The sequence below is a fragment of the Sphaerodactylus townsendi genome, linkage group LG01 (genome assembly GCF_021028975.2).
Source record: "Sphaerodactylus townsendi isolate TG3544 linkage group LG01, MPM_Stown_v2.3, whole genome shotgun sequence".
Lineage (NCBI taxonomy): Eukaryota > Metazoa > Chordata > Lepidosauria > Squamata > Sphaerodactylidae > Sphaerodactylus > Sphaerodactylus townsendi.
The window spans coordinates 6036150-6058157 of NC_059425.1; the positions used below are offsets into that span (position 1 = coordinate 6036150).

Sequence of the window (22008 nt, forward strand, 5' to 3'; positions counted from 1 at the left end):
AGAAAGAAAAGAAAAGAAAAGAAAGAAAGAAAGAAAGAAAGAAAGAAAGAAAGATGTTTGCTGGCTGGTCCATTTAGTAAAACTTGTTTGATAAGGGAAAATACTTACAGCCGTATAATTTGGTGTATGAATTAAATAAGCAAACTCATTGTTCCTTCTATCAGGAGCAGATTTACCCTGGAATCCATCACAATTTCTCTTTTTGACTTTCCTGCCCACGGATCAGCTTTTCAGTGATGTAAATAAATGTTTCTTCATTGTCCTTGCAGGGTGGGGTGTCTTTTGAAGAAGTGGCCGTGCATTTCACCAAGGAGGAATGGGCCCTGCTGCGGCCCCCCCAAAGGGTGCTGTACAAGGAAGTCATGCTGGAAAACTTTTGGAATGTGTCTTCTCTGGGTGAGGATCCTTTTCCTCTGGGCTGATTCCAAGGGCTGATCTCAGCTACCCTCCATTATCCTTCCTCTGATTTGGGTTTACGTTGCAGAGAGCAAACCCCTGCCTGGCAGTCCTCTGTTGGACCACCTGAGAGGACATCAGAAGAGGTGCCAGGGTGTTAGGTCTCAAACCTTAAGTCAATAAATGGACTCCCTAGTATTGATCAGTAGTGTTTATGGATGAGGCATCGAAGCACCAAAGCTCGGCAAAGCCAATTCTGACAAACCTGGCTTTTCCCATCCCCTTTATCCTATTGCAACCCCCCCCCCCCCAACTTTCCCAAGAGATTGTAGAAAACAGTCCCCTGAGCTGAGGCGCCCAGAGATTGACAACTGAATGAAATGAAAGCCACCTGTCGTATGCCTTACGAGTTAACCGGATGCAATCTCTGTTTCTCATAGGACCAGGGTGTCGAAGGAGGCCCTAATAGATTATCTACAACGCATGAAAAGCCATAAAGAAGTAGAGATCAAGGAAAGAACGCTCCAGATGGCTGTGGTAACACATAGCAGGCTGGTTACATATATCTTTTAGCAAAATTGATTTATAGCTTTAAGCAGTTACATGGAGCTAGGAATTTGTCTCAATCACATAGATACAATGCCCCTGACATAGGGGAATGCTTAGTCAAGAGAAGGTGGGGTCGTCTGAGCAGGGGCTTTTCTCCAGGGGCTTTTCTCCTGGACTAAGAGGAGACTGTGGAGGGAACTCTACTGGCTTCAATGCCAATGCCTGAGTTTGCAGCTGCATTTCTGCAACACACCCTCTGCCCACCAGTGCCCTGCAGACAGTTTTCTCTCCAAAATTTCATCTGCCTGACTCTGTACGAACAGCCCTTCCTGGTAGCTTCTATGGAAAAATGTAGCATGTGAATGGTGTATGCGGTTGTAATTTCACTGTTTTCCAACCCTCTACTAAAAATAAGCGTAAATAGGGCCAGATTCCAGACACTTCCCAATTTGTCTAAGAGTGTTGATAAGTTTAAAATAAAACTTCCCTTTCTAGTCAGAAAACAAAGCAACCAAAAAGAAGCTTTATAGAAGTTAAAAAAAGATGAAAGAGTAAGATTTGTTTAAAAACATGAAAGGTATTTCGCAAAGCAAAAATAAAGCAGGTAAGTTGATATTAAAGGCACTGTAGACAAGAGTTTTATGGCTTCTTCCGCAGATTCAATTCAGTTATTCAGGAGCTGTTTTTTTTCTTAGGTCTTTAAAATTACATAAACCAATCGGGTGTTTTTTAAATCTATTCAGTTGCTAGTACAGTTCTCCTTCTGTTTTCCCTTTTCTGAGAGGACGACTTTACTCTCAGATAAAAGATGATTTAGCAAGATTTCTGCACGCTGCCTAGGACAATCTGAACCCACTAAGGTTTATGAGTAGGATTTTCTCCCTTCTGTGTCCCTGCAGAATAAAATCCACTCCCTTCTCTGTGAAGGGCCACAGTCCTTAATGAGTCATTCCTGCTTATTCTTCCTTAGTAGATTTCCCTCAAAGATAAAAACAGCCACCGATGTGCTTTGTGGTACCACTTCTGTATTACTGGGAACTCAGGTGAGACCACTCTTGTCTGCCTGAACTTGTCCGCTTTCACAAAGAAATGTAAGCTTTAAGCCAAGATGTAACAATTTCCTAATGCAGCCATTCCTTAGCTCATCCTACTGCAAGAACTCCCTCTCCAGTTCTCTGGCACCCGACTAAAAGCTGACTCTTTAGCTGCCAGTAATCCTGAAAGCGTCTGTGGTTAGCTCCTGGTGTGCTGGAGCTTTGTATCTGACCCACAATGCAGCTAAGTACTGGAATCCCTCACAGTTTCCATCTCAGTTTGACAGGGAGCAGCCTCAGAACTGCTAGAGCTTTGAGTCTTGGAACTGTACCTTTCCTTCTCATGTAGTTCTGCACTGTCCCTCTTCCCATTCCTAATACTTAGCTATTGGCGTATTTCTGGAGGGGCTGTCAACCTCATATGGTACTGAAGAATTTATTTGCACTCCATAGTTGTATAATTTTGTTGGTTGTTATTTTCTTCCCCTGATTACAAGGTCCTCTGATTGCAAAGCCCGAGCTCATATCCCAGCTTGAAGAGAAAGAAGATGTGTTTCTTGGGATCTTTGATGAAGAGGAGGATCTGGCAGGAATTGCTTCTATAATCCCCTCGAGGGATTATACTTTTCTTGTGCTTCCCTTTTAAGAGCGGGTGGATTTCTGTGAGGATTATCATCATGAATGCTCTTCCTCAGACTGAAAGAGATGTGAATGTGAAAATGGTGGCTGTGGGCCAGGAACCTCACAGCGAGAACAGCCCGGCGTCCTTGTACCAAGTCGAATCACTTGTTGTCCTGCTCCGCCCTGATTAGCCATGGCTCTTTGGCAGGGCTGTTCTCCAGAGCCTGAAACCACTTTCAGTGGAGATGCTGGCACTGATCCCGGCGCATGGAAAGCATGCATTTTCCCACAGAGAAGATCCATAGAAATTCCAGAGCTTGCTCACGCTAGTGCATTTTACCTTCTTCTCCCCTCGGGATGCAAGAGTCTTCTTCAACTATTCTGAGCAACCTGGCAAATAGAGATTTCCCAACATGACAGCACAGCACTATAAAATCCCACATCTTTTAGAGCAATCCTGGCCGTCTCTGGGGGGGTCCAGGGCATTGCCTTGCACCCCGTAGCTAGCCTCATTCCTCCAGAATTGAACTCAGCAAGTGAGGTTAGGGGACAGGGCATCCCAACGATGCCCACTTCAGTGTGGGGTGCCACAGGGGGCCCAATTATCCCCTTTGTTAGTTAACATCTACAAACGACCCCTTGCTCAGCTGGTGTGGAGTTTTGGGCTGATTTGTTACCAGTATGCTGATTATACTCGGCTCATTCTGTTGATGGAGGGGAGACCAACCTCCGCTCTTGCGGCTCTCCAGCATTGTTTGGAGACGGTTGCTGGTTGGTTGAAGCAAAGCAGGTTAAAACTTAATCCATCGAAGACGGAGGTCCTGTGGGTGGGTCACGGCGGGGGGGGGGGGGGTTTCAGCAGCCGTTGCTAGAGGGAGCTCCTCTATCAGCAGCCCCCTCTGCCCAGAGCCTGGGGGTTTGCCTGGATTCAGTTCTCTCTATGGAGACCCAGATTTCCTCGGGATCTCCCCACTGCTGGACCACAGAACGCAGATCAGTCCCATTTCTGGTGCCCCCCCCTCCCATCACAGGATTTTCCTGGACCTGCTTGTATGTGCACCTTTTTGGGGAAAAAAAACACTCTAATACCACCCAGGCTTTGTGAAGTTTACTCCAGGGGGTCCAAAACTATGGACTCCCAATGGGAGCTAATAGGAGAAGGGAGCTACACATTTGAGGGTCCATAGCTTTGATCCCCAAGAACCAAACTTCACCAAACCTGGGTGGTATCATCAAGAGGGTCTCCTAAAGATACTCTGAAATTTTGGTGCTGATAGCTTAACAATTGCACCCCTGACAGCAGGCACCCCCCCCCACCAAGGGACAGGTCTAGACGTCTTCACTGGAAACATGCTGCAGTGAGGATGTTGGAACCTGAAAAAGTGCTGATTCTTTTGAAACTTGGTTGTATCTAGATTAAATTTTCAGTGGGAATTCAGCCTTTGGTGTTTTTCAGAGCCATGCAATGGTTTCCAGGTTAGACTATTGCAACTCACTCTACCCAGGCCTTCCCTTATGGTTGATCCGGAAGCTGAAGTGGGTCCATAACGCAGCGGCCCAGCTTCTCCTGGGCAGTTCAATATGGGATCATATCTTGCCCGTACTTTTCTATCTGCGCTGGCTCCCGCTGGTGTTCCAGATCATCTTTAAAGTGTTGGTTTTAACCTTTAAGGCTCTTCGTGGCCTGGGGCCTTCATATCTGTCTGTTCCCATATGTCCCTACTTGGCCTCTGCGCTCGGCAGAGGCCAATCTGCTGGTGGTCCCAGTCCCCTCCATAATATAGCTAGCCTCTATCCGGGCCAGCTTAGAGCAGTTCCACAGGGTCTGCAAGACGGAGTTGTTCCATCAGGCTTTTAGGGAGGTCAGCTGTTCAGGGTGTCATCTCCTGCGTTCCATATTCTATTCCTGGAGCACACACTACAATCTAACTGCCCTGGTGTTATTGCGGATGTCAGTATCTGATTTTCGCGTCAAAGTTGGTGCTGTTATTTTATGTTCACTTGATGTTTTAATTGGAATTTTAGTATAACTATATTTTATTGCGATGTGCTTTAATAATTGTACACCTGCCAGAGCCCTCTGGGGGTTAGGGCAGTATATTAAATGTGGATAATGAATAAATAAATAAATTTCCACAGGGCAGAAACCATATAAATGCTTGGAGTGTGGAAAAGAATTCAATAAAAGTGCACATCATACTTCACATCAGAGAATTCACAGAGGAGAGAAACCATACAAATGCCACTGTGGAAAAAGCTTCAGTCAGAATGGAAACCTTATTTCCCATCGAAGAATTCATACAGGGCAGAAACCATATAAATGCCTGGAATGCGGAAAAGACTTCCGTCAGAGCGTACATCTAACTTCCCATCAAAGAATTCACACTGGGGAGAAACCATACAAATGCCTGGAGTGTGGAAAAGCCTTCGGTCATAGCAAAACTCTTAGTTCACATCAGAGAATTCACACAGGGGAGAAACCGTACAAATGCCTGGAGTGTGGGAGAAACTTCAGTCAGAAAGTAAATCTTACTTACCATCGAAGACTTCACACAGGAGAGAAACCATATAAATGCCTGGCATGTGGAAAAGCCTTCAGTCACAACACAGGTCTTACTTTACATCACAGAATTCACACAGGGGAGAAACCATACAAATGCCTGGAATGTGGAAAAGCCTTCAGTCACAGCACAGGTCTTACTTCACACCAGAGAATTCACACAGGGGAGAAACCATATAAATGCCTGGTGTGTGGAAAAGGCTTCACACAAAGGACAAGTCTTACTTCACATCAGAGAATTCACACAGGGGAGAAACCATACAAATGCCTAGAATGTGAAAAAGCCTTTGGGCACAGCATAAGTCTTACTTACCATCAGAGAATTCACTTTGTGGAAAAACCATGTACATGCACAAGAGTGTGGAAAAGGCGCTGATCCAAGACTAAATCGCATCAAACGTTCACTTTGGCGAAACCATACAAATGCCTGGAGTGTGGAAAAGCCTCATAGTCACAGCACAAAACACTCATAGTCACAGCACAACTCTTACGTCACATCAGAGAATTCACAAAGGGGAGAAATCATACAGATGCCTGGTGTGTGGAAAAGCCTTCAGTCAGAGTGGAAATCTTATTTCCCATCAAATAATTCGCAACAGAGGCCGAAACCATATAAATGGCTGTAGTGTGAGTCTAAACCTTCAGTCAGAGAGTAGGATTTTACTTCCCATCAAAGAATTCACACAGGAGAAATACACGCCACCAAATGTCACCAGGCATTTGGAAAAAGTTTCTGCTGGATTTCACACCTTGCTTATCATCAAAGAAATCACATAGGAGAAATCACAGTAAATACAGCTAACCAGTCTCCATTCTCTGTTTCACTGAATAGAAGATTGGGAGAAGAAAATTATCCATATGCTGGAAATGGACAGATAACTTGGAAGTTGAAAAGAAACTATGCTAAATTTAAGAAAACATAATTCTATATTCGACAAGTTAAATTCTAATACCAATAAAGAAGACACTCCATATGGTTTAAAATGGAAGAAATAAAAATATAATCAATCTCACCCTCATGGTAGGTGTTATCTTCTGTGATATAACAATAAGTAAAGAACAGTATAATTTAAGAAATATAACAGAGATATGAGATCTTCCTTCTTTCACAATGTATTTTTTTTCTTGTTTAGAAGATGGGAAAAGAATCACGAAATTATGACAAAGATGAGATAATGTATTTTGTTTATTTCCCTGTAGGAGAAATTTTAAGAAATTGAATAGTTAAATGCTCAAAAGAAAATATTTGAAACATAGATAGAAAAGAATAGCAGCCTTATGGTTTCCTTCCTTGGGTAAGTTCCCTACAATAGTTTTTTTGTGTTGTATATGGCTGTATCTTGTGTTTACCGTTTCTCTTGATTCTATATTGTTGTATTTTAATAACATTCAAAAAATTTTTAAAAAGAAATTTGTGGCCAACAGTATATCCTAAATATTCTCCATAGCCACCAATTTTGAAGAGCTAATTGTCTCTCTTTGATTTATTTTGATCAAAGAGTACCTTTTTTCTCTATTGACGTAAAGCTAATACCACTTTTTTTTAACACGACATCCCTTCAAATATTTAAACATGGCTATCATCTATCCCCCTACCCCTTACCTTCTCTTCTTTAGACTAAACATATCCTGCTCCTTAGGTCTCTCCTCATAGGGCATGGATTCTAGACCTTTTATCGACGATGGTCATAAGCATATACCGACCAAGTCCAATATTTTTTCATATATTGTGGTCAGTGGTGGGATCCAAAAATTTTACTAACAGGTTCCCATGGTGGTGGGATTCAAACTGTGGCGTAGCTTAATGGCGGCTAGGGTGAAGCGACGATTGTGGCCAGGCATTCCAGAGGCGGGAACATTCCTGGTAGGGGCTGTGGCAAGGGCGCGGCAGCACAATCGATCGCAGACCCGGGGAAACAAATGCACGCAGGCACAGGCTGCCTCCTGCTAGACCAGGGGTCGGGAACCCGCGGCTCGCGAGCCGCATGCGGCTCTTCCGCCGCTGTTCTGCGGCTCCAGGAGCCGAGCTGCGGGCCCCCTCTTCACCCGCCCTGCGCGTGAGCAGGGCGGGCGCTTCACTCGTCAGTGACGGCCGAATCAAGCCGCTACAAAGACCTCTTCGCCATACCACTCCTTGCAGGGCGTTCGCTTCAATGGCCCGGTGAATCGGTCACGCCGAGCCGCCGGGCCCATCTACGCCACTGCCCTGCGAAGCCGAGGTGGCGGAGGGCGGGGGGTGGGGGCGCGAGCGAGCAAGTGAGCAGGGGAGGGTGAGCCAAATGGCTCTTTGAGGGGAAAAGGTTCCCGACCCCTGTGCTAGACTGTTTCAAGTTCTGCGCGCTACTGCTGAGAGGAGGGGCGTAACGAAGGCAAAAATCACGTGGCAAAATCACCAATTAGTAACTCCCTCTCAGCACACACAAATAATTAGTAACCTACTCTCGGGAACCTGTGAGAACCTGCTGGATCCCACCTCTGATTGTGGTGCCCAGAACTGGACACAGTATTCCAGGTGAGGTCTGACCAATGCAGAATAGAGTGGTATTATTAATACCCTGAGCCACTCTATGGGAGAAAGATGATGGGTCAAAGACTCCAGAGCCTTCCTAGATCAAAGTTAGTCCCCTCAGTTGTGCCCCAAAGCCATTATGGAGAACCTTGTAGAGTGGAGAACCTTCACATCCCAAGTTTCTTCTCCCCCCCCCCCACTCCATTTGGAGGGACAACCCAGAGAATAACGGGGGAGGGGCAAAGGCCCATGCAGGGGTAGAGGCAGATGTTGCCACAACTTGGCCCTCGCATAGAAATCCTTCTTCTGCCTTGGCAGAATTCGGCAGCCATTTCTCCAGAAATTGGGAAGGACAAAATTATGTAAATGTCTCCTTGGCACCATTTGCTTCCTTCTGGGGGCGCCAAGGGGTGGAGTGAAGGGTGGCAAGCGGGCATTCAGAGCAGCTTGTCTGCATGTCAAAATTACTGTCCAAGGCATATTTATGCCTGGCACCGGCAGCTTTCTATTGGCCACGTTTCAAAGCCCACCCCATTGGTTAAATTACCCAATCATGACAGCTAGAGCACTTCGCACGTGTGGCACGGCTAGGAATTGCATAAACGCACTCTAGGCACCCTGCTGAGTCTTTGATGTAGCTGACACACCTCCCGGAATCAAAATTGACACCGGCTCACCTGATGGCCCGTTCTCCAGTCCTCTGCCTGAAGAGCCCAGGAATGACACGGTGTGTCATTGCACACTCCCTAACCGCTGAAAAGGGCAGGTCAGAACAAGTCTTGGACTTGCCTGGCTTTAATTGAGACATGTCCTACCCTGCCGCAATTACGTGTGATGAACTGCGCTCATGTGCATTTACAAAACGTTAAGAAATTTGGGGGTGGGGTCGCGGTGCTTGTCACATGTTGGGGTGCTTGGGAGCTGCCAGAATGCCTCATACATTTCAGGCCAGGTCTATTTTGCTCAAACCAGGTCTTATTTTGCAAACTGTAAAACTGCGGGCATCCATTTTACTCTTTCACTGGGGAACAATAACAGAGCTGTACCTTGTGTGTCACTGTCTCATTCCTCCCCAGCCCATACTGATGGACTGATTTTCAAACACACACAGAAGTGGGAAGGATAGTTTGCAGAAAGTTTGGGGGTGTCTGTAAGGTATTGGGGGGGCGTTATTGCTAGAAACAAGAGCGAACTTTTTCCTAAGAGGTTTGGAAATGTGCACATTTCAAAGTGTGTGTTTGGGAAGGAAGGGAGGGCTCAAACACAGCTTTCCCAGTCCCCTTTCTCTGTTGTTTTGGGAATGAAGGGGGGGGGGACCTAGCTATGGGGTGGGGTCTTTCCTTTGAATGGCTCTAAGCAAATGTAATTAGGCATTCTTCTATCTCTGAGGAATCTCAGACTTCCCTCTGTGATACACCTCTGAAGAGGCCAGCCACAGATGCAGGCGAAACGTTAGGAACAAGATCCACCAGACCACGGCCACACAGGAGCACAAATTACAGGAGCAAACTAACACTCTCGGTTGCAGGGGCTTGAGGTGTGTGTGTGTGTGTGGGGGGGGGGGGGGCGCTGAGGCAGTGCTAGCAGTTGTACAGCAGCAACATAAAGCTAAAGTAAGACTTTGGAGTTTTCTTCTTAGAGGAAAGATCTCTCTCTTTTCGTCTATGGATGTTGCTGACGTTTGGGGATCTTGTATTTTGGCTTGCCAGTTTTTAATTCTTATCTTTAAGAAGGGAAGGGACTTTTCCTGGTCTACAGCAGCAGAAGGCCATTGCTTTCACCTCCTGCCTGTGAGCTCCCAAAGGCACCTGGTGGGCCACTGCGGAAGTAGCAGAAGGCTATGGACTAGATGGACTCTGAGATTCCCAGTCCAGCTGGCTTGTTCTTATGTTCTTATGAAGGACCGAAAATTAAGGACAATACAGAAATGGTTGGAATATATATGGGGAACAAATACGGTTGGAAATGTTTGACATAATGTCAAGAGGCCAAATATAGCCAAGAAAAACAAAAAGATATGAAGTGGACCTGTGGACTGAATTCAGAGACTGGACCCACGAAGTGCAGGGTACAGAAGAAAACTGGAAAAGAAGATTAGGAAGAATGGACCTGCTGCTGCACATTCAAAGAAGAAAAGAGGGAGGGGGAAAGGGGGGGAAAGGATATGGAGGATGAAACAAAAAGATGCATAATATAAATCTGTAACAATCCAAAATATCAATAAAAATTTTAAAAAATGAAGGTGCCAGCCACAGATGCAGGGGAAATGTTAGGGACAAGATCTACCAGACCACGGCCACGCAGCCCGGAAAACCCACCACAACCAATTATACGCCGTGGTGGCAAACCTTTGGCACTCCAGATGTCCATGGACTACAATTCCCATCGGCCAATTGGCCATGCTGGCACGAAAAGGGCTGATGGGAACTGAAGTCCATGGACATCTAAAATGCCATAAGTCTCCCTACTAGTGATATAGCACGTGGTTCTGGGATTACTTCTGCCAGTTCTGTGGGCACAGCGCATAGAGACTTAGATTGATGTGTTTGTATAATTTGTGGGAGGAAACGGCTGACCCAACAGACATGAACAGCGAAGGAAGTTATTGTCGGTCTCCCCCGCAGCGGCCCACTGAGGGTTAAAGGGAGAGAGGAGCGCAGTCCTAGAGCAGCCGCGGGGAGAAGGGCGCCGGAGGGTGGGGGAGCCACTTCCGGTCGCCCCCGGAAGCAGCCCCTGATCCCCCCGGGGTGCCCCTTGAATTCAGGCAGGACACTGAGGTGAGCTGCAGGGGGCTTGGGGGGGGGGGGCGGAATGTGGGGGGGGGGCGGGGCTACAGGGAGGGGAGGGTCCCTGGGCGCCTTCCTGCAGAGGAGCCACGTGGAGGGGGGGGGGGCGGGATCCGAACTCGGCGCCCGGGGGAGGGGGCTGGACGAGCTGGAGGGGTGGGGGTCTCAGAGGCGCTCTTCGGAAGGAGAGGCAGGGAAGGAGGGAGAGCCCGGGGAGAGCCGTGGGGTGGGGCGGGGCAGACGCGGGGGGAGGGGCGCTGAACGAAGGACCCCGAGGGGTGGGACCGAGGGCGGTGGAAGGTCAATTGTGTCGCTGGACCCCAAAATAAGGAGACCCCCCACCTCCTCCTCCTCCTCCTCCCCGCCAATTGGATTGCAGGGGGGAGTCATAGAGATTACGGCTAAAGCGTTTCTAGCTCAAAGCCCCCCAGTCCCTCTGCAGGAATCCCAGCTGGAGGGGAGGAAGCGGCCGTGGGCCAGGAAGAGCTTCAGGGCCGCCCCCCAGATGAGCCCGACGCTGCTGGGCTGGCGACCAAGGAGGCGTCTCTGTCGCCCAGGGCAGGAGGGGAAGCGGGAAGGGGGGGTCCCACGCCCTCCCCCAAGATCAGCCAGGGGGCCAGCCGACATCCATGCAGATTTACCCCAGACTTAACCCCCCCCCCCGTGGGCTTTTGTGTTTGAGGGACCACAGACCAAGAGGGGCTGCTGCTGGGGAGGGGCTTGTGTGCTTTTCCCCCCTCCCTTTCCCCACGTGGTTGTGGAGCATCAGGGCCCCCCCTCTGATCTCTCGCTTTCCTGCCAAGCTGGAGTCTGCAGCTGAGCTTCTTAAGGGGGGTGCCATTTTACACACACACCCCACTCCTGCCAAGGCAGCTCCCATTTTTCCTTCCTCTGCTGCAGCAAAAAGGTTTGGGGGTGGGGGGGGGGCTTCCTCCTTTTCAAAAAAGCTGGCAGCTGTCATATCTTTGTCACTCTGTGCCTGTCAGTTTACCCCAAGGAACAATATTCAGTTGCTGGTTTTATAAACCAACCTAAAAAAAAAATCTCTGGTGGAATATAGGGGAAGGGGGTGGTGGCAACTCTGCATCATAAAAACGTGGGGGAAACTCCCATGTGGAAGCTCCACTGCCTCTGGATTGTGTCCACAAAGCACCAGTCTTCCTCCCCCCTCTTCCCCTCCCCATTTTGTTCTCATTCTCCTTCGTTCTTGCCAGTTTCCTGTTGTTTGGGGGCTCTTTTTCTACTCTGCTCCATATTCATGGGGAGGATCTTTTCCTTCCAGGCCTTGCAGATTACTAAATGCAGTTGCTGGATCTATTTCAGCCCATCTCTGACATGTGCATAAATTTGGTCCACGTTTCTAGGAGGCAGTTCTCACAGAGACTAACAGGGTGGAGCGGAGGGGAAAAACTCCAGGGCCTTTCTATCTGCCTTTTCCACATGTGGATTCAAGGGAGCTTCACCTGAGACTGCGAATGGAGGAATGCATTTTTCCTTCTGTTAAAATTTCCCTGCCCCAGAAACGCATCATGGCCAGTACAGGCAGGGAGGGCAGGAACTATTTCCTTGGATGGCTAGTTTTCTGCGTGCGGGGAAATAGTCACTCCTAGCTAGCATCACATACCTGCACAACTTTATGTCAAGCAGTCCGTCCCCTCCCCTCAGGACGCTGCTTGCCTCAAACCAGCATAGCCCCCTAAATGTGTGGGGCAGGCTAGGGACTCTTGGCTTCCCTCATTGGGGTGAGGGTGTGGGGTGGCTTCAGGCAGGGTCAGCAACTCTTTGCCCTGGAGTGGATGTGCAGAGGTTGGAAGGAAATAGTTCAAGGAGGGTGTATGAATGTGAGACCACCCCCAAATAGCTCAGTGGGAGAAAGATGATGGGTCTAAGACTCTGGATCCTTCCTCGATCGAAGGTGGTCCCCTCAGTTGTGCCCTGAAGCCATTATGGAGAGAGGGTTATTTGAGGGACTGGCACAGGAAACGTGTTTGTAGTGCAAAAAAGGAATTCCCCACCCCTTTTATTTCTCCCCCTCCCAGGCAAGAGTGAAAAGACGTCCTTGATGCCTTCTCCGCCATCCCCTGCACTTGGCGAAAGGAAGAGAGCCGCCATGCAGCCAGCTCAGGTAAAGGGGGGGGCATTACTGGTCAGACATGCATGAGGCGACAGGGATGTTTCCTTCTATTCCGGGGCTTGGAGGATCAGGCTCCTTGCCCTTGGCTCTGGTGCTGCCAGATTTCAAGACTGTCCATGGTGACCCCCCATTCCCTTGTCTAGACTGACAGAAGAGGAAAAGGCCAAGCAGGAACCATGAAACAAAACTGGACCATGAATTTCCCATGTCAGTTACCGTGTGGACATCTGTGGCCTCTTCCTCACAAGGCAGCTAGCCCCCTGGCAGCGAAGACAGCCCCTCTGGCTCCAGGATGGCCCCAAAGAGGGATAGTGATGGGGGGGGGGGGGCAAATATCCCCACAGGGTTCTGCTCCCCTCTTCTTTGTGCAGCTGTTCCACTATTAATTAACGCTCTCTTAATATGTGACCACAAATCAAGAAGGATATTGACAAACTGGAGAGTGTCCAGAGGAAGGCAACCGGAAGGGTCTAGAATCCACTCCCTGTGAGGAGAGGCTTAGGGGGCTGTGTATGTTTAGTCATTTAACCCCAAAATTAACAAAGTCATAACGGTGAGCAAACACACGTGTTAGGATTGAGTTAGAATAGAATTGCAGAAGAAAACGCTCTTAATGAAAAGGAACAAGTATTCGTTTGGCCCACCTACAGTCAGTAGAAAAGTGAGTGCTTTTAAGAAAGAAAGCAAGATGTTTGCTGGCTGGACCAGATTATAAACCTTCCTTGATAAGGGAAAATGCAGTTATATGATTTGGCTTATAAATTAAAGAAGCAAATCCATTGTTCCTCCTGTCAGCAGAGTTACCCAGGAACCCATCACAATTGCTCTGTTTTTGGCTATCTCGCCCACAGACTAGCTTTCCACTGATGTAAAGAAATGTTTCCATCTTCCTGCAGGATGGAGTATCCTTTGAAGAGGTGGCCGTGTATTTCACCAAGGAGGAATGGGCCCTGCTGCGGCCAGTGCAAAGGACTCTGTACAAGGAAGTCATGCTGGAGAACTTTCTGAATGTGTCTTCTCTGGGTGAGGAGCCGTTTCTTCTGGGCTGATCCCAATAGCAGATCTCAGCCAACCTCCATTATCCTTCCTCTGATTTGGGAGATCTTTTGAAGTTACATTGCAGAGAGCAAACCCCTGCCAGGCAGTCCTGTGTTGGACCACTTGAGAGGACATCAGAAGAGGTGTCAAGGAAATGTATCTCCAGTGTGGGTCTTGCCTTACCTAGACTGAGAGGCTGCTGTGGAGGGAACTTTTCCGATGACTTAGTTTACAGCTGGCATTTTCCTCTCAGTTTGGCAGGGAGCACCAAAGAACTGTCCATTCTGGATGGATGATTATTCCCATTCCTAATACTTGCCCATTGTGTATTTCTGGATGGGCTTGAAACTGAGGAATTTATTTACACCCAGGAGGTTTATGATTTTGATGGTGGTTGTTTTCCCCCCGATTACAAGGTCCTGTGATTGCTAAGCCTGAGCTCATATCCCAACTAGAAGAGGAAGAAGAGGTGTTGCTTGGGATCTTTGATGAAGAGGAGGAACCAGCAGGTATGGATTAAAAACTGGTTGAGAAACAGGAAGCAAAGAGTGGGTGTAAATGGGAAATTCTCACAATGGAGAGATGTAGGGAGTGGTGTCCCCCAAGGATCCGTTTTGGGACCAGTGCTCTTTAACCTATTAATAAATGACCTGGAAGTAGCGGTGGGTAGCGTGGTGGCCAGGTTTGCAGATGATACCAAATTATGTAGGGTGGCGAGAACCACAAAGGATTGCGAAGAGCTCCAAGCAGACCTTGATAAATTAGGTGAGTGGGCTAAGAAATGGCAAATGCAGTTCAATGTAGCAAAATGTAAAGTGATGCACATAGGGGCAAAAAATCCAAACTTCACATACACGCTACAGGGGTCAGTGCTATCAGTCACAGACCAGGAAAGGGATTTGGGCATCTTAGTTGATAGTTCCATGGGAATGTCACCTCAATGCATGGCAGCTGTGAAAAAGGCAAACTCTATGCTGGGGATCATTAGGAAAGGAGTTGATAATAAAACTGCAAAGATTGTCATGCCCTTATATAAAGCAGTGGTGCGCCCACACTTGGAGTACTGTGTCCAGTTCTGGTCGCCGCATCTCAAAAAGGATATTGAGGGGATAGAAAAAGTGCAGAGAAGGGCAACGAGGATGATTGAGGGACTGGAGCACCTTCCTTATGAGGAGAGGCTGCAGCGTTTGGGACTCTTTAGTTTGGAGAGGAGACGTCTGAGGGGGGATATGATTGAAGTCTACAAAATTATGCATGGGATAGAAAATGTTGACAGAGAGAAATTTTTCTCTCTTTCTCACAATACTAGAACCAGGGGGCAGCCATTGAAAATGCTGGGGGGAAGAATTAGGACTAATAAAAGGAAACACTTCTTCACGCAACGTGTGATTGGTGTTTGGAATATGCTGCCACAGGAGGTGGTGACGGCCACTCACCTGGATAGCTTTACAATGGGCTTGGACAGATTTATGGAGGAGAGGTCGATTTATGGCTACCAATCTTGATCCTCTTTGATCTGAGATTGCAAATGCCTTAACAGACCAGGTGCTCGGGAGCAGCAGAAGCAGAAGGCCATTGCTTTCACCTCCTGCATGTGAGCTCCGAAAGGCACCTGGTGGGCCACTGCGAGTAGCAGAGAGCTGGACTAGATGGACTCTGGTCTGATCCAGCTGGCTTGTTCTTATGTTCTTATGTTCTTAGGTAGCTACTATATGTCCCTCAGGACTGTACTTTGCCTGTGCTTCTGTCGAAGAGTGGGTGGATTTCTGTGAGGATCATCATCACTTTTTGACCAACTCTCCCTCTGGCCCTTTCCGCATGGGCCATTTACAGCGGCCCTGAGCGGCGTGAAGGTGCCGCTTTCCACCTCCCTTCCCGAGGGAGGTTTTTAGAAAGCGCTGCTTTCCCATTGGCGCAGTGCGTCGGTCTGGAGGGCTGCTGAGACCCGTCCCTGCAGCCCTCCAGACCGACGCTTGATATCCTTTGAATGTAAACGAGACTCTCTAATTTCTCCAATCCATTTCTACAATTATTTTTCATTCCTGTTTTTTCCTCAGGTTTAGCTGAAATAAAAAAGGGAGAGGGAGGGAGAGAGAGAGAAAGTGGAGTTGGAGCCTTTGAAGCTGGGGGAGAGAATGTGGCTTAAACAACTTCAGGGGAGCCTTTCTGAGAATAGGAGGATGGGTCATTCATGCTCCGGCCAGGGGGACATTTGTGAGTCCAACTTCATGAATGGAACATTCCCATGAGAGCCCCAGTGTCATAAGAACATAAGAACATAAGAACAAGCCAGCTGGATCAGACCAAAGTCCATCTAGTCCAGCTCTCTGCTACTCGCAGTGGCCCACCAGGTGCCTTTGGGAGCTCACATGTAGGATGTGAACGCAATGGCCTTCTGCGGCTGTTGCTCCCGATCACCTGGTCTGTTAAGGCATTTGCAATCTCAGATCAAGGAGGATCAAGATTGGTAGCCATAAATCGACTCCTCCTCCATAAATCTGTCCAAGCCCCTTTTAAAACTATCCAGGTTAGTGGCCATCACCACCTCCTGTGGCAGCATATTCCAAACACCAATCACACGTTGCGTGAAGAAGTATTTCCTTTTATTAGTCCTAATTCTTCCCCCCAGCATTTTCAATGAATGCCCCCTGGTTCTAGTATTGTGAGAAAGAGAAAGAGTTGTTCATCAACCCGCACTGACTTGGGAAGATAAATCAATAAAGCAATCAGAGACGTTCATCACTGTATACCTACCTCACAGGGTGTTTGTTGTGAGGGGAGAAGGGCAAGGAGATTGTAAGCCCCTTTGAGTCTCCTGCAGGAGAGAAAGGGGGGATATAAATCCAAACTCCTCCTCTTCCTCCTCCTCCTCCTCCTCCTCCTCCTCCTCCTCCTCTTCTTCTTCTTCTACAACAACTACAACAACAACAACAAAATGACAGGCCTGTGGATACATTTGAGGGCTGGTGTTTTGATTTCATTGCCATACAGGATTCTGGAAATGGTTTTCAGACACCTGGTGCTTCAGTTCTTGCATTCTGTACTGCAAGTAATTTGGTTCAGTCTCTAACATTCAAACCATATCTTTTTAATAGTGTTCATATCTTAGTTCTTCTCTCTTTCTACAGGAGAATTCAAGTCAGCGAATGAAGTGGAAGAGTGTGGCAAAGCCTCTAGCGAGAGTGGACACCATGTCACCCATCAAACAATTCACATCATGGAGAAACCTTATAAATGCCAGGAGTGTGGAGTAGACTTCAGTCATAGTAGAAGCCTCACTTCCCATCAAATCATTCACACAGGGAAGAAACCATACAAATGCCTGGAGTGTGGAAAAGGCTTCAGTTACAGTACAAGCCTCTCTTCCCATCAAAAAATTCACACAGGGGAGAAACCATACAAGTGTCTGGAATGTGGAAAAGGCTTCCGTGAGAGTACACACCTCACTATCCACCGAAGAATTCACACAGGCGAGAAACCATATAAATGCCTGGAGTGTGGGAAAGACTTCAGTAATAGTGGAAACCTGACTGCCCATCAAAGAATTCACACAGGGGAGAAACCATATAAATGCCTGGAGTGTGGAAAAAGCTTCAGTCAGAGTGGCAGCCTTACTTCCCATCAAAGAATTCACACGGGGGAGAAACCATATAAATGCCTGGTGTGTGGAAAAGGCTTCATTCAGAGTGGAAGCCTTACTTCACATCAAGGAATTCACACAGGGGAAAAACCATATAAATGCCTGGAGTGTGGAAAAGGTTTCAGTACAAGTGGAAGCCTAACTTCCCATCAAAGAATACACACAGGGGAGAAACCATACAAATGCCAGGAGTGTGGAGCAGCGTTCAAGCACAGTATTCGCCTCGCTTCCCATAGAAGAATTCACACAGGGGCAAAACCATATAAATGCGTAGAGTGTGGGAAAGCCTTCAGTTTCAGAGCAAGACTTATTTCCCATCAGAGAACTCACACAGGGCTGAAACCATATACATGCCTGGAGTGTGGGAAAGACTTCAGTGAGAGGAGACACCTTACTTCCCATCTAAGAATTCACACTGGGGAAAAACTATATCAATGCCAGGAGTGTGGAGCAGCATTCAGGTACAGTAGAAGCCTCATTTCCCATAGAAGAATTCACACAGGGGAGAAACCATACAAATGCTTGGAATGTGGGAAAGCTTTCAGTAAGATTGGAAGCCTTACTTCCCATCAAAGAATTCACACGGGGGAGAAACCATATAAATGCCTGGTATGCGGAAAAGGCTTCATTCAGAGTGGAAGCCTTACTTTACATCAAAGAATTCACACAGGGCAGAAACCATATAAATGTCTGGAATGTGGAAAAGGGTTTAATAGGAGTGGAAGCCTTACTTCCCATCAAAGAATTCATACAGGGGAAAAACCATATAAATGTCTGGAGTGTGGAAAAAGCTTCAGTGAGAGTGGAAGCCTTACTTGCCATCGAAGAATTCACACAGGAGAGAAACCATATAAATGCCTGGAGTGTGGAAAAGGCTTTAGTAAGAGTGGAAACCTTACTTCCCATCAAAGAATCCATACAGGGCAGAAACCATACAAATGCCAGGAGTGTGGAAAAGGCTTTAGTAAGAGTAGAAACCTTACTTCCCATCAAAGAATCCATACAGGGCAGAAACCATACAAATGCCAGGAGTGTGGAATAGCCTTCAGGCACAGTACAAGCCTCCCATCCCATCAAAGAATGCACATGGGGAGAAATCATATAAATGCCTTGAGTGTGGAAAAGGGTTTAGTTGGAGCGGAAACTTTATTTCCAATCACAGAATTCACACAGGGGAGAAACCATATAAATGCTTGGAATTTGGAAAAGGCTTCAGTCACAGTACAAGTCTTACTTCCCATCAAAGAGTTCACACAAGGGAAAAACCATATCAGTGCCCAGAGCGTGAAAAAGACTTCAGTGACAGTAAAAGGCTTACTTCCCATCAAGGAATTCACATAGTGAGAAATGACGTAAATGTCTGGAGTAAAGTGAAAGCTTCTGTTAGAGTGGAGACTAACTTCCCATCAAAATTTTCACACCTTACATGAATAAACAATATAATACCTGGATCGTGGCAAAAGTTTCAGTTGGATTTCACATCTCAGTTATCATCAAAGAATTCACACAGGGATGAAATCATAGGAAATGCAGCTAACCAGTCTCCATCTTCTGCTGCTTTCTCCCTGATAAAATTTCCCTGAGACATTCCTTATTGATGACTGCTTCTTCCTTCTGTGAGCCCAGCAATTGTAAAATGGAAACATTCCCTGACAGTAATATAAATCCTGTCCATAGTCTCTCGTTTCATGGGCAATTGTCTCGCAATTATTTTGATCTATACCCTTTTTCACAGAAAGCTTGGATGTGCTCGTTCGCTTTCTGACCTCCGACCTATCCCTAGGAACGAGGATGGACGGGTTCAGGGATACTCTGCTTCGTCTCTGGTGCTGATTAATTCCAGGTCCATAAACAACAAGACCGCAGTGCTCCGGGACTTTCTTGGAGATCTGCAAGTGGACCTGGCTTGTGTCACCGAAAACTGGGTACGCGAGGGTGAGACCGTTGCCTTAGGTGAGGTCGCGCCACCAGGTTTCGCGTGCCTCCACCAGTCTCGAATCCAGGGCCGGGGGGGGTAGTGTGGCAATGTTCATCCGTAATTCCATTCCCTTCAGGGCAGTCCCCATCCCAGAGATCACCGGCATGGAGTGTGTCGGCCTGGAGTGGTTGACCTTGGAGAGATTGGCAGTCGTCCTGGTGTACCGGTCACCTAGCGCACCGGGGACGGCCTCCTGCGTCTGCTAGAGGTTGTGGCCGACTGGGCGTTGAGGTTCCCCAGGCTTATTGTCATGGGTGATTTCAACTTCCACGTCGACACCGCCTCATGTATGGCAGCTGCGGACCTGGTGTCATCCATGGCGACACTAGGCCTCTCCTTAATAAACTCTGGTCCCACTCATGAGGCTGGTCACACGCTGGACCTGGTCTTTGGGTCGGGGGTCAATCTGATCGTATCCTCTATTGATAGAGTGCCATGGTCCGACCACTATGCCCTGAAGCTGCGGCTGGACACGCCGCGCTACTCCTGTCTAGGCGATGGGCTGGTTTATGCCTGCCTGCAGAGACTTATGGATCCAATTGGTTTCCTGAATGCTCTGCGGGACCCCAAACCCGCCGGCACACTCGATGAGCAGGTGGAAGATTGGAATTCCCGCCTCTTCGATGCCATCGAGATTGTTGCTCCCCGGCGTCCTCTGTGCCCCCGTTCACGGCAGGCTCCGTGGGATACAGAGGAGCTGCGCCATATGAAACGGGTGCTCAGACGTCTAGAGCGAGTGTGGAGGGAATCTCATGACGAAGCTGCGCGAACATCCTACAGGACGTTTATGAAAGCCTATGAGATGGTGACGAAGGAGGCGAAGAGGGCTTTCTTCTCCTCTCTCGCATCTGCTAGCTCTCGCTCGGCGCAATTATTTCGGATAATTAGATCTTTGGCCTCTCTATCAGAGGGCTCTACAAATTGTGAATTGGCTATTAGCTGTGAGGCATTTATGAGCTTCTTTGCAGATAAAGTCGCGTCGCTCCGCCAGGACCTTCCTGCCACTTTAACTACAATTAGCGAACTGGAGGCTCCCTTGCCGTCTTCTGGCCCTTGCTTGGCCCAGTTTTCCCTGCTCTCTGAAGCCGCTGTTGACAGGACCTTGGCTGCTGTTAGACCTACTACCTGTCCTCTGGATCCGTGCCCCTCCTGGCTAAATAAAACTTGCCGGGAGGAGCTACGACCCCACCTGTTGAAGATCATCAATGACTCCCTTGAGCAAGGAGTCTTTCCAGATGGGTTGAAGGAGGCAGTGGTCCGCCCACTCTTGAAAAGACCATTGGTAGATCCTGGAGATCTGGCCAATTACCGCCCTGTCTCGAATCTTTCGTTTCTGGGGAAGATAATTGAGAGAGTGGTGTTTGAGCAGCTTCAGGGTTTCCTGGATGACACATCGGCTTTCGATCCCTTCCAGTCCGGCTTCCGTGCTGGGCATGGGACGGAGACAGTTCTCATCGCTGTCACAGACACGCTCCGTATGCAACTCGACCGAGGCGGATCGGCGCTGCTGGTGTTGTTAGATCTCACCGCAGTGTTTGATGTGGTCGATCACGACCTTTTGGCCCACTGCCTGGCCGCTTCCGGGGTCCGGGGCACTGTCCTTCAATGGATTGTCTCGTTCCTCCGGGGGCGGAGTCAGCAAGTGTGGTGCGGGGACAAAGCTTCCTGGAGGTGCCCGCTTTACTGCGGTGTGCCTCAGGGGGCATTGTTGTCCCCGCTGTTGTTTAACATCTATATGCGACCCCTTGCTCAGTTGGTACGGAGCTTTGGGCTGATCTGCCATCAGTATGCTGATAACACTCAGCTCATTCTGTTGATGGAGAGGGGATCTGCCGCCGCCCCTGCAGCTCTACAGCATTGTTTGGAGGCGGTTGCTGGTTGGTTACAACAGAGCAGGTTAAAACTTAATCCATCGAAGACGGAGATCCTCTGGCTTGGTCGGGGAAGGGGTTGGGGATTTTCAGCCGCCGGTGTGGGAGGGGGTCACATTGGCGCCGACCTCCTCCGTCCGCAGCCTGGGGGTCCACCTGGATTCGTCTCATTCAATGGAGACCCAGGTGGCCCATATAACCCGGGTTGCGTTTTTTCACCTTCGACAGGCCCAACGGCTGGCCCCCTTCCTCTCCAGCGCTGATCTAGATACTGTGATCCATGCAACGGTCACCTCCAGGCTAGCCTATTGTAACTCTCTCTACGCAGGCCTTCTCTTGCGCTTGATCTGGAAATTGAAACTGGTCCAACATGCGGCGGCCCGTCTGCTCACAGGTGGCGCCTTTTGTGAACATATTTCCCCTGTGCTGCGCCACCTGCATTGGTTACCGGTTGAATTCTGGATCATCTTCAAGGTATGGGTATTGACCTTTAAGGCCTTACGCGGCCTGGGACCCTCGTACCTTCGGGACCGCATTACCCCATATGTCCCGGGTCGACCTCTGCGTTCAGCAGAGGCCAATTTACTGGAGATCCCTGGCCCCTCAATGATGCGGCTGGCCTCCACACGTGCCAGGGCCTTTACGGCTCTGGCACCGGCCTGGTGGAACACCCTACCACCAGCTGTCCGGGCCCTGCGGGACCTTGGAGAGTTCCGCAGGGCCTGTAAGACCGAATTGTTCCACCGGGCCTTCGGAGTGTCCAGCCGCTGAGGGTGCCCTGCCCCCCCTCTGCTCTATAGGGGTCCTTACCATCATCGGGACCCATTATTTTCCGTTGGGAGGGTTGCATATGGGTTTCGTGGGATATTGTTTTCGACTGTAACTGCTTTTA

General features: G+C 48.5%; 3 protein-coding genes across 3 annotated transcripts in view; all 3 read left to right on the forward strand.

Annotated features, from left to right (window-relative positions):
• The first annotated feature begins 69 nt into the window (after nucleotides 1–69).
• LOC125436386 (zinc finger protein 239-like) lies at nucleotides 70–11107 on the forward strand. The gene is made up of 6 exons (XM_048503332.1): nucleotides 70–396; nucleotides 2477–2569; nucleotides 4740–5424; nucleotides 5691–5745; nucleotides 5835–5948; nucleotides 10898–11107. Exons 1-6 carry the CDS (start codon nucleotides 363–365, stop codon nucleotides 11105–11107), a joined length of 1191 nt encoding a protein of 396 aa, XP_048359289.1. The 5' UTR covers nucleotides 70–362.
• A 986-nt stretch (nucleotides 11108–12093) lies between these two features.
• The window catches only part of LOC125440096 (zinc finger protein 91-like), a 43522-nt gene continuing 33607 nt past the window's right edge, over nucleotides 12094–22008 (forward strand). Inside the window, exons 1-4 of the mRNA XM_048509671.1 lie at nucleotides 12094–12580; nucleotides 13486–13612; nucleotides 14044–14136; nucleotides 16756–18190. Coding sequence (XP_048365628.1) covers nucleotides 12518–12580; nucleotides 13486–13612; nucleotides 14044–14136; nucleotides 16756–18190 — 1718 coding nt within the window. The 5' untranslated portion in view covers nucleotides 12094–12517. The remainder of the gene's footprint in view (nucleotides 12581–13485; nucleotides 13613–14043; nucleotides 14137–16755; nucleotides 18191–22008) is intronic.
• Nucleotides 18205–18945, forward strand: LOC125440263 (zinc finger protein 852-like). Its single transcript, XM_048509997.1, has one exon. It carries the CDS (start codon nucleotides 18290–18292, stop codon nucleotides 18695–18697), a length of 408 nt encoding a protein of 135 aa, XP_048365954.1. The 5' UTR covers nucleotides 18205–18289; the 3' UTR covers nucleotides 18698–18945.

Bases quoted from the DNA above. Each gene is read 5' to 3' on its own strand.
- LOC125436386 (XM_048503332.1), top strand. From the start codon at position 363: ATGCTGGAAAACTTTTGGAATGTGTCTTCTCTGG. The intron at 397-2,476 runs GTGAGGATCCTT...CCTGATTACAAG, and splicing joins TTGGAATGTGTCTTCTCTGG to GTCCTCTGATTGCAAAGCCC. The intron at 5,746-5,834 runs ATAATTCGCAAC...ACTTCCCATCAA, and splicing joins GAAATCTTATTTCCCATCAA to AGAATTCACACAGGAGAAAT.
- LOC125440263 (XM_048509997.1), top strand. From the start codon at position 18,290: ATGCCAGGAGTGTGGAATAGCCTTCAGGCACAGTACAAGCCTCCCATC.